Source organism: Delphinus delphis, chromosome 8, assembly GCF_949987515.2.
Source record: "Delphinus delphis chromosome 8, mDelDel1.2, whole genome shotgun sequence".
NCBI lineage: Eukaryota > Metazoa > Chordata > Mammalia > Artiodactyla > Delphinidae > Delphinus > Delphinus delphis.
In genome coordinates, this window is record NC_082690.1 from 73,127,333 (window position 1) to 73,139,307 (window position 11,975).

The 11,975-nt window shown below is 43.4% G+C and overlaps 1 protein-coding gene across 1 annotated transcript; it reads left to right on the forward strand.

Moving 5' to 3' along the window:
* Positions 1-1,005: 1,005 nt before the first annotated feature.
* On the forward strand, positions 1,006-11,971 carry LOC132429819 (L-lactate dehydrogenase A chain). Its single transcript, XM_060018593.1, has 8 exons — positions 1,006-1,094; positions 3,242-3,391; positions 5,366-5,483; positions 6,452-6,625; positions 7,445-7,618; positions 8,284-8,401; positions 10,412-10,535; positions 11,236-11,971. Exons 2-8 carry the CDS (start codon positions 3,266-3,268, stop codon positions 11,398-11,400), a joined length of 999 nt encoding a protein of 332 aa, XP_059874576.1. The 5' UTR covers positions 1,006-1,094; positions 3,242-3,265; the 3' UTR covers positions 11,401-11,971.
* The last annotated feature ends 4 nt before the right edge of the window (positions 11,972-11,975 follow it).

Here is an 11,975-nt window from a genome sequence, read left to right on the forward strand (position 1 = left end):
TGCTAGAGAGATGCCCTGTTTTTCTGAAGATGAGGTTAGAGTTTTCCCTTCAAAACCAAGGAAGCCATGATTAGGGATCTTTCTCAGAGCTGACGGCTAAATTGGTGCCCCAGGTGCAGGGAGGACATAGACTTACCCATGCCCTTAAGAGACTCACCCGCAGGTGGGAGAGCAGAGCCACACACACCTCGAAGGCAAACAGGTTTGAAGGATGTATAGACTTGGGTGGTGGAAGCAGAGAGGAGGGAGATACCGACTCTGTAAGTGTATGTGGGGGGGGAGTGGGGGGAGTAGCAGAAGATGGGTACAGCTGGAAGAGGTGGAGGAGGAAGGCCGGCCGGGAACCAGCGTGAGCAAAGGCCTGGAGGTAAAATTAATGTGATATGCTAAAAACAAAAAAACAAAAAAAAAACCCAGACTGTTCTTAGGCGTGGCTGGGACACAAGGTGCTGGGCCGGTGGGGCGGTAGGGAGTGCCGACCAGAGAGGCTGAAGCTTTACTTTTGAACTGTGGGACTTGGAAGGTTTAGCAGTGGGGGACAAGCAGTGTCAAGTTTTGGAAATCGCTCGACTTAGGTAAGCAGACTGACGGTGTGCTAGGCATTTTCTTTCTTTCAACAAATATTTGTCGAGTGTCTATGACGTGGTAGGAGCTGTTCTGGGCACTGGGCAACAGCGGCAAAAATTCAGATCGAGCCTTCCTTGAGAGTAACTTTCACATTTTATGGAAGAGGAAACTGAAGGTCGGCTTGACCCTGGCTGATGACTCTGGCCCGGACTTTAGTGCGGAGGTAGCGTGGCTCTGGACAGCCCTTTAGATGTCTCGGCGCACATGGGTCGGTTAGCCTGCGGGTCCTCAGGATGCGCGCGCGCAGCCGGGGCTTCTCTACCGCCCCGCCCGGAGCCCGCCTCCAGCCCAACCCACACGTGGGTTCCCGCACGTCCGCCCGGCTCCCCCCTGACGTCAGCCTCGCGGTTCTATTTAAGGCCCCTCCCGCTCTCGAGTCGGAGTACCCGAGCAGCTGCCGCCAACTCCGGGTCCATCGCCGCTTGCCGCCGACGCCCGCCCGCCCGCCCGCCCGACGTGTACTCCCGGTATGATCGGGCCCGGCGCGCGCTGCGCCCGAGGGGGAGAGCGACTGCTTCGGGCTAAGCTGGCCCCGCGCTGCCTGCTCACGGGAGGGGTGGGCTCTGCTTCCCAGAGGCAAAGTCCTGAGACCTGGGCGGTGGCTCATGCCACAAATGGGCTCTGGGCCCGGCCGCACCCTGCTTTGGCTCTAAGTGGGCACAGTGGCCTCTGGCCGGGCTGGGGAACCAAGGAGGTGGCCGCACCTAATTTGAGGTCGAAGGCCTGGGTGGATGTAGAAGGACCCGGAGACTACAGGTCTGAAGGGTGGGGGTGAGGGCATACTTCCGGGCTCGAAACGAGCAAACAGCACAGAACTCGAAGTCGGGTTCCGGGAGTCCATGGAACTGAAAAAGCCTCAGCAGTCTTGGGCGGCTTCCTGGAAGCCGGAAAGGCGCTGGGTGCCGCTCGGGTTGTATTTTAACCCTCGGACTCTCGAGAGGTGGGCTCCTTGGGGGCAGCCGCTGCCTGCAGATTAAAGGTCGCTCTTTGCGCAAGTTACACGTGTTAAGCAGCTAACGATGTTATAGGGCGCTATGCTAGACATGGTGCATGCAAATTTGAAGCCGAAAGGGTACCAGCTCTCCCGCCTCTCAGACAATGTAATGAGAGGAGGATCATCCGGTACCTTCCCCTCCTTTTGACAAATGGGGGACTGGTTGGGGTATCTCTAAGGTCACAGTGAGTGGGTGGCAGAGTTGGGGCGTAGACTCTCTTTCTTCAGGGCTTCACCCGCGGGTATCCCCACATTGAACGGAGCACTGCAGCCCAGAGCTTAGGTTTTGGTGAAACCAGATGTCCGCTGAAAGAACTCCCTTCCCCCTGTCAGGCTGCGAGAAACCTTACAAGGCTGTCTAGAAATAGCAGTGATTTGTAAGGAGAGACTCGATTCTAGCTTGGTGACTCTGGGCTGCCTGCCTGGAATTCCTCTCGGATATTTTTGCCCTTTGGGGCAGCGTCAAGATTAGACGTGGTGCTTTCGGGATGCAATCTACGACAATCTCTCCAGTGAATGCAGTGCAGGTTTGGATTAGCAGAGCCGAAGCCCCCGTCCCCGGCTGTGGAAATCGAGGGTTCCACCAAGTATCTGTTAATTTTAGGGCTCCAGGCTTCAGGCCTCTGCAGCTTCCTGTAGTAACAAAATTTCCTCATACCGGGCCTCACGCCTTTGCAACGAGGATCACGGCGGAAGCCACACGAGGTGCCTCCCTGTGGGTTGGTTAACAGTCCCAGGTTCCTAATATCACGATTTAAAATCTGGCTCTGGCAGCGCGCCAGGCCGGGGAGGCTGCCAGCCGGGCTTCACGTTGTTCGTGTGTGCGTAGGAGCGCTAGTTTAGTCTAAAGTCTGATTCTGAGCTCACTCTGACCCAGAGAGCAGCATAGTTTCTGGTCACGTCCGCTCACGGGCGGGGTCTCGCAAGCATCCGCTGTGCTGTCTGGTCTAGGGCCCACGTCTCCGTAGCCGGCGGCCACTAGCACTCTGAAATGCGCTTGCGCTTAGGGTTACTGAATGGATAGGTGGGTGGGGGAGGGGTAACTGCTAATCTTCCGGGTCTGGGCGGGGCGTAAAATCCGCGGGCTCCGCTGCTTCTTCGGGGGCGGAGGTTGGGGTGAGGAAGAAGAAAACGAGGGATTGAGCATGAGCAGAGCTCACCTTGGCGGTGGGCAACGCAGTGAGGCCGTCAAAGGCCCTTTACTCACGTACCTGTTGTCCTGAAGGGGCTTGGCAGGAGTCCTGGTGACGGGAGTAGAGTTGGGCGGGCGGCTCACAGTGATCTTGTTTGAGGAAAGGCCGGCTCCACTTGGAGTTAACTAGTCAAGATGAGTGAGCCCTCAGGAGGCTATACTTACACCCAAACGTCAATATTTTTTTTCCACGCCAAGGTGAGGACGTTTACACCAAGATCCTAGTCAGACCAGATCCTGGCATTAGGCCTTTCAATTCTCCTTTGTCTATCTTTAAGTTTTTTCCCTCTCCCTTTTTAGTCATCTCTTGTGATTTTTAGTGGCAGCTACCCCAAAAGGAAGCAAAAGAAGCTTTTCCAGAACACTTTTGGTTAATAAGCGTTAATTTAAAGAGGATGCAGTGACAGTGCATGTTTTTCCCCTTATAGATTCCTTTCGGTTCTAAGTCCAATATGGCAACTGTCAAGGATCAGCTGATTCAGAATCTTCTTAAGGAAGAACATGTCCCCCAGAATAAGATTACAGTGGTTGGTGTTGGTGCTGTTGGCATGGCCTGTGCCATCAGTATCTTAATGAAGGTAAGTGAGAGCCTATCACTCTGGAAGCCAAGGATACCTTGACTCCATCCATCCTCCACTCACTCTCCAAGAATTGCATTATCACATTGTATATACAGATATTTAGGTTCATGCACTCATTCAAAGAACTTTATGTGAAACAAACTTGTAAAACATGATGCTATACCAAGAGTATCTAAACTACAAAAATTAAAGGTTTTTAGGCTGGAGACCCAGTTTCTTAAATTCACTGTGCTTTATTAACCTGCGTTAGTTGCCTACAAATGAAAAAGTAGAGTCCATGCCTTTAAACAAGCTAAAATTATTTAAAAGTAATTTTGGAATTGAAATTGATATATATACGTGGTAAAAATTAAACTGAATGTGGGAAGTCTTCCACCCATGTTAATCCCCTCTGCCCCCCTCCTTGGATAGCAGTTTTGGTACCAATTATGGAGCTAAAATTTAATTAGAAAAAGAGAACTTGTGAATGAATAAAAAGTACTTTTGGGGACTTCCCTCGTGGCACAGTGGTTAAGAATCCGCCTGCCAATGCAGGGGACATGTGTTGAGCCTGCTCTCTAGAGCCCGTGCTCCACAACAAGGGAAGACACCACAGTGAGAAGCACGCACACCACAATGAAGAGTAGCCCCCCTTCACCGCAACTAAAGGAAGTGCGCACGCAGCAACGAAAACCCAACACAGCCAAAAATACATAAATTAATTCCTTTTAAGTTCAGGTTTGGAGTTCCTAATAAGAGAGTGAAATGATGAATTCTGGATTCTGAACAGAAAAGGATTGAAATGAGAAGGGACTGAAGGCAGAAATGAACTATGCAAAGGTCTTGTAACTACACAGCTTGCTCTATATGTTCTTAGACCACATAGTATACCAACTCTTATTTCCCCATTGGTTCAGAAATTGATGTCATTTATTTTTCCCACGCCTATGAAACACCTGTGATGCCCCCTAACTCAGGTGTGGCTAAGAGTAACTGGCAGTAACTGGCAGACCACTCATTATACTGTAGATGATTAGGGGTGGATCGGCTAGTATACCTCTTTGGTTTTAGTCCTCATTCCATTTGTATTAAAGCTGTTGCTGGTGCTCCTTGTCTGAGATGCACATACGAACTTTTAAAGGTTCATCTGAAAGGATTTTTTTTTTAATAAGAAGATGTTGGGGGTAGGAGTTTATTAATGAATTAATTTATTTTTGGCTGTGTTGGGTCTTTGTTTCTGTGCGAGGGCTTTCTCTAGTTGTGGCGAGTGGGGGCCACTCTTCATCGTGGTGCGCGGGCCTCTCACTGTCGCGGCCTCTCTTGTTGCGAAGCACAGGCTCCAGAAGCGCAGGCTCAGTAGTTGTGGCTCACGGGCCCAGTTGCTCCGCGGCATGTGGGATCCTCCCAGACCAGGGCTCGAACCAGTGTCCCCTGCATTAGCAGGCAGATTCTCAACCACTGCGCCACCAGGGAAGCCCCTGAAAGGATATTTTTCACCAACATTTTGTAATGCACAAATCTGTCTTTATGTAATAAAACTGTTAGTGTTGGTTAGTATGTGGAAAACATGTAACCAGGGAATGATCCAGAATATCACTTTTTAAAGTCTTAATACTAATCAATATCTATTTAACGGCTAACAACCTAAAATCAATGTGTAAAACTGAATTTGAGAGACTAAATAGAGCAGTTTTGTATAATTGGTTGTTAGTCACTGCCAATCCAGTGTTCTGCTTCTGTACAGTAGTGGTGGACCTCCTGCAGAGGTTGCTCCAATGAGGAGAGACGATTGGAGAGAGGGTCGGTGCTTTTTCCTATGTATAGGTCATCTGGGAGTCAGCTCTTAAACGGAGGCCTGCCTCTACTTTGAGGTCTGTCCTGATAATAAAGTAGCTGAACTCTCCTACTCCAGAAATATAGAAATTTTGCATGCCCTTTTAAAAGTTTGGAAATAGCAATTTTCCATTAAACTGAAAATTTTTTGTCTTTTAGGACTTGGCAGATGAACTTGCTCTTGTTGATGTCATAGAAGACAAACTGAAGGGAGAGATGATGGATCTCCAACATGGCAGCCTTTTCCTTAGAACACCAAAAATCGTTTCTGGCAAAGGTTGATTTCAACATGTTTGTATTACACTCTATGCTAGACTTAATTCTTTATCAGGCTTGAGAATCCTAGCTCTTCAAAGATTTCTTTTTTATACAGGATAAGAGAGCCTTTGAACAATTTTGCATTGGTACCTATGGATATCAATGTTTGAATTTCCAGCAAATGGTTTTAAATGGAAATCCAGTTTGTCCATGATGTGGAAAGCATCTGAATTAGAATGTAATTAGCCAAGCTTCGTAGGTCCATATTTTGCCACATTGCTTCAACTATTTAAATATATACTTACTTCCACTGCTTCCTTTCATACACTAACACAAGGTTGAGAGTAGGGCAAATGAATCTGTTCAGCAGATATTCTTGGCGTAACCCTATCACACCTTACAATTACCAGCCAGGAAACGGACATAGGCCCTAATAGAGTCTGTTTTGACACATGAAAATCATTGACCATTTATCTGACAGGTGACTCCCTTCATTATCTTCAACCCAGGGTTAACCACCCTGTGCCATAGGGTATCTAGAAGCAAGACATGCTTGATAAGTGTACAGTTGCCCCTGCTTAAAAAAAAAAAAAGAGCCTATCCCTGAGCTGGTATGACCACCATTAAGTAGTTAAGTAGAAATAGGGGTATGGAAGAGTGTGAGCATTGACCTCAGGTGGCAAAAAATTGGGGGATGTGTCTCACTTGATATGAGTATGAAATAAATTTTATTTCTTTCAGCTCCCCCCAATCATTGTTATATAAAGCCAACCACATAACTAAAACCAGAATACAAGGAAGGTGTTGATGTATTCTTCCTCCATGTAAGTGGCCACAGTGATAAAACTCCAAAAAGGAGGAGTCTGGGCATTTATATGCCACATAGGCAAAACACTGATAAAACTGTCCATTAAAAAAGTTAATGGAACAAACTTGCTGGAGTTTTCTTAAAGCCCTTAATCTGGTTATTGTTTCTCTTTTGTCTAGACTATAGTGTGACAGCAAACTCCAAGCTGGTTATTATCACAGCTGGGGCACGTCAGCAAGAGGGAGAAAGCCGTCTTAATTTGGTCCAACGTAATGTGAACATCTTTAAATTCATCGTTCCTAATATTGTAAAATACAGCCCACACTGCAAGTTGCTTGTTGTTTCCAATCCAGGTGAGACTTTTAATGGCATAAAAATAGATGAGCTAGAGTAAAACTGATAGTATCAATATATATCATAATCTGTATATATATTTATTTCTCATATTTTTCATTTTCCTCCTGGGAGTGAGTTTGTGTTTTTGTAAAATAGTTAAGTTTAAAACATTAAAAGAGATACAATGCCATTAATGTAGTCTGCACTTTAAAATTTGTTACTTGCCTAAGAAGATCTTGGATAAGGAATAAGTTTATGAATAATGTGTTATTTATTTTTTAAAATTATTTATTTTTGGCTGCGTTGGGTCTTCGTTGCTGTGCACGGGCTTTCTCTAGTTGAGGCGAGCCAGGGCTACTCTTCATTGCGGTGCACAGCCTTCTCATTGCGGTGGCTTCTTGTTGTGGAGCATGGGCTGTAGGTGCACAGGCTTCAGTAGTTGTGGCTTGCAGGCTCAGTAGTTGTGACTCGTGGGCTCTAGAGCACCAGCTTAGTAGCTGTGGCACACGGGCTTCGTTGTTCTGCGGCATGTGGGATCTTCCAGGACCAGGGCTTGAACCCGTGTCCCCTGCACTGGCAGGCCGATTCTCAACCACTGCACCACCCCGAAGTCCCAATAATGTGTTATTGATGCACAACTTATTTTCATTAAACTACACTTCTTGAATACTTAATGTATTTGCTATATTGTACACAGTATAGAGGCTTAAAAATATTAACAAAAATATTGATTGGTCATGATCAATATCAAGATCTATACAGAGCCATGTATCCTGAGTAGTCAGTCCTTATCTAATGATTCACGTAGTATCTGTGCCTAAATATTTTCTTCACAGTGGATATCTTGACCTATGTGGCTTGGAAGATAAGCGGCTTTCCCAAAAACCGTGTTATTGGAAGTGGTTGCAATTTGGATTCAGCCCGGTTCCGTTACCTCATGGGGGAAAGGCTGGGAGTTCACCCATTAAGCTGTCATGGATGGATCCTTGGGGAGCATGGAGACTCTAGTGGTAAGCATAACTTATTTTCTCTTATTGTTTTCAAGAAATTGTGTAAAAAAAATTGACAGGAGTATCGTTACTAAATCAGAGCCTAAATCAGATATCCATTCGTTAGGGCAGATGGTTTCCAGAAATCTTATCTTTTGGTATAATTGTATGCTAAGAATTGCTAAGATTTAAGCCATTTTGCATGACATTTTTTGGTATAAGGGATGGGGAATGAAATTTATTTATTATAATGGACATATTAAATAAGATGATAGTGCTTAGGATACTTCATTTAATATCACAGCTATTTGGACTCAAACTGCGTGTTCCTGAAAAGGTAAGCCAATCCAAGTGGCGTGTATGAGAAAGAAATCTATTATTATCACAGGTGAGAGATGTTATAATTTGTGCAGAGTTCTCAGTTCCTTATGCCAAGAAAATTCCTCTTACGATCTCATAATATCTCAATAAGTTAGGAAAACAGATTCGAATATAGTGAAAATTCTTAGCTTTACATAATCTAATCAATGAAAATCTAAAAGTTAGAGTATTGGTAGTCTTGACCAGCTACCAAAAGGAGATAATCCTCCTTAGATAAGAAAAGACAATTTTAGAAGAATGGGTCAGAATTACTAGTCTGCTGGCTGGTGCATGGGAATAAATAAATTCTGTTGTATTGCTTTTAGTGCCTGTATGGAGTGGAGTGAATGTTGCTGGTGTCTCCCTGAAGAATCTGCACCCCGAATTAGGCACTGATGCAGATAAGGAACATTGGAAAGCAATTCACAAACAGGTGGTTGACAGGTAATAGATCTCATAATTTGTAACACAGAAGGTTGAAACTTATTATTTTTATTTAGAAGATTAAAAGTTTGGGGAATTCCCTGGAGGTCCAGTGGTTAGGACCCTGCACTTTCACTGCTGCAGACGTGGGTTCAATCCCTGGTCGGGGAACTAAGATCCTGCAAGCCGTATGGCGTGGCCAAAAAAAAAAAAAAAAAAAAAAAGATTAAATAATAGTATTTGCATTTGGTTACTCTGTCAGAAAACTTGTTTTCTAAAGCTTTGTTAAAGCTTATAATATAAAACAGGTAAAGGGATTAAAAATCGCAGACATTATAACGTGGTCAAATATTAAAATGGCAGTTTAGGCCACGAAGAGATATTCTAGGCAGTAGTGCATTCTGACTTGCCAATCAACAGTTAGAGGAGAGAAAGACCACGTACAGCTGGGACAGTCAAGGAAGCCTTGGTGTAAATGCAGATTGACGCAACTATTGAAGGGCTGTGAAGACAGATGCTGAATCTCTGGCTTTATACATCTATGAACCTTTCCCTCATCTTTACAGTTATTCATTTCTAGTTGTTAATGAACGTTTGTAAAAATAAACAGAAAAGCAACAAAAATCGCAGACATTAATGCTACAGTCTATCTTTATTTGCCATAATTATCAATTTACAGTATGATAAATCTTTTCTGTATTTGTAATGTAAACTAAGATAAATCAAGTTAGATTAAGTCTACCCTATTTGAGATTCAGTCTTCAAAAGCATATGATTCATTTAGTTAGGAATAAGAATTTTTAAATCTTATATAGGGACTTCCCTGGTGGTACAGTGGTTAAGAATCCACCTGCCAATGCAGGGGACACAGGGTTCGAGCCCTGGTCTGGGAAGATCCCACATTCTGCAGAGCAACTAAGCCTGTGCACCACAACTACTGAGCCTACGCTCTAGAGCCCGTGAGCCACAACTACTGAGCCTGCATGCCACAACTACTGAAGCCCGTGGGCCTAGAGCCCGTGCTCTGTAACAAGAGAAGCCACTGCAATGAGAAGCCTGAGCACTGCAATGAAGAGTAGCCCCCGCTTGCCTCAACTACAGAAAGCCCGTGCGCAGCAACGAAGACCCAACGCAGCGATAAATTAATTAATTAATTAATTAATTAAAACTTATAATAGTCTCTGAGTAGAAACACAGCTAGCTTCTTATTTATTCAGATGATTATAAAGTTTTAAGCAAGGTATATATTCATAATGGTACAAAAAATGAAAATAATTATTAACTGTCAGAAATTATTCAAATAGGGAAACTTTCAACATAGTGGCATTATCTACTTTAAATAAGGTAGCCATGTGTGGATCTCAAGTTTATGGAATTGGAGAATGAATCATGATGGGTGTAGGCAAGGCCCTCTTATTTGTATTTGTTTAGTTAAAACCTGTTAACCCATCATCCAACCCAAGAAGTGTTGACAGTCGTTGTCAACTAACTGTAACGTTTGTTGAGTTGGAGTTAGTAGTCTGCTGGTGCTTGGAAACGAGTGAATTCTGTGCTCCTCCCACTGATCCCTGTGTACTCCTCCCCCCACATACACACTCTTGAGATAATCCCAAGTCAAACATGCTATATGTAATCTTGGATTTGCATTTTAAAATTAGTATTGCATTTATAAGAATCATCCATTTTGTTGCATGTGGCTATAGTTATTTGTTTTCACAGCTATGTGATAGTCCATTGTATGAGTACACCACAGTTTATCCATTCTCCTTTTGGAGAGCGTTGGGCATGTTGCCAGGTTTTTGCTATTACCAGCAATACTGTTGTGAACATACCCATACATAATATCCCGGCATACATGTGCAAAGGTTACACTTAGGTATATAATGCAACTTTACTATATTTATATAGTATTATTTACTGTAAAAATGATTTATTATAAAGCATATGTTCAGTGAAAGCTTTTTCTTTGTTCCTCCCACCCTACTTTTCCCTACCCTTCCCTGTCCTTCCCTACACTTCCCTACCCTACAGTGCTTATGAGGTGATCAAACTGAAAGGCTACACATCCTGGGCCATTGGACTATCTGTGGCAGATTTGGCAGAAAGTATAATGAAGAATCTTAGGCGGGTGCATCCGATTTCCACCATGATTAAGGTAGGTCTATGTAGTAATAGGTTTTACTTGAATGCCATTATTTCCTGTTCTTTAAAAGAAAAAAAAACTTCTGAGAAAGCAATTAATGTTAAGTCCTCAATCATTGATTTAAGTGAAATAAATTAATGCACCTGCGACTTTCTTTTCTGAAAAGACATGGTTGAGCTTTAGGATTAATGTCCACCAATACTGTGTTGAGCACATAGATAACTTGATAACTTGTTGACTGGAAGACTCTACTCAATTTTGTTGAGATGGGTGGAAGACTATAAAACAAATTTTTTCCTTTGGGAAAAACAGAAATCACACTCATGTTAGAGTTACCAAAGTGTTATACAATAAAAATGGGAAATTCCCTGGCAGCCCAGTGGCTGGGACTCCGTGCTCTCACTGCTGAGGGCCCAGGTTTGATCCCTGGTTGGGGAACTAACATCCCCCAAGTCTCGCGGGGCAGCCAAAAATAAATTGCAAAGTACGATGGATAATGGCAATAATTTAGATTTTCTTTTAGAATGGAAATCTTGCTACTATGTTAATGACTTTCTTTTACACTGTTCATTACATCCTAACTGAAATTCTGGAAAGGAATTTCTACTTACCAAGTTTTATTAAGTAAGCTTCATAACTGTAAAGAATGCAATTCTTGGGAGATCCCAGAATGCACAGAAAAAACGTAAAATATTTTTCATTTCGTCCTCAGGGTTTGTATGGAATAAAAGAGGATGTCTTCCTTAGTGTTCCTTGCATCTTGGGACAGAATGGAATCTCAGATGTTGTGAAAGTGACTCTGACTCCTGAGGAACAGGCCTGTTTGAAGAAGAGTGCAGATACACTTTGGGGGATCCAGAAAGAGCTGCAGTTTTAAAGTCTAATATCATACCACTTCACTGTCTAGGCTACAATAGGATTTTAGTTGGAGGTTGTGCATATTGTCCTTTATATCTGATCTGTGACTAAAGCAGTAATGTTAAGACAGCCTAGGAAAAACATCAATTTCCTAACATTAGCAATAGGAATGGTTCATAAAACCCTGCAGCTGTATCCTGATGCTGCATGGCACTTATCTTGTGTTGTCCTAAATTGGTTCGTGTAAAATAGTTCTACTTCCTCAAGAGGTACCACTGACAGTGTTGCAGATGCTGCAGTTGCCCTTCAAACCAGATGTGTATTTAACTCTGTGTTACATAACTTCTGGTTCCTTTAGCCAAGATGCCTAGTCCAACTTTTTTCTCTCCAATTAATCACATTCTGGGATTGATTATAAATCCAGTATTGCATGTCTTGTGCATAACTGTTCTAAAGAATCTTATTTTATGTACTATATGTATCAGAATAGTATACATTGCCATGTAACGTAAAAAAGAAAAATCAACATAAATAATGCAGCCAAGTATTTGTTATACCAACTAAAACAATAAATAAACCTTGAACAGTGACTAC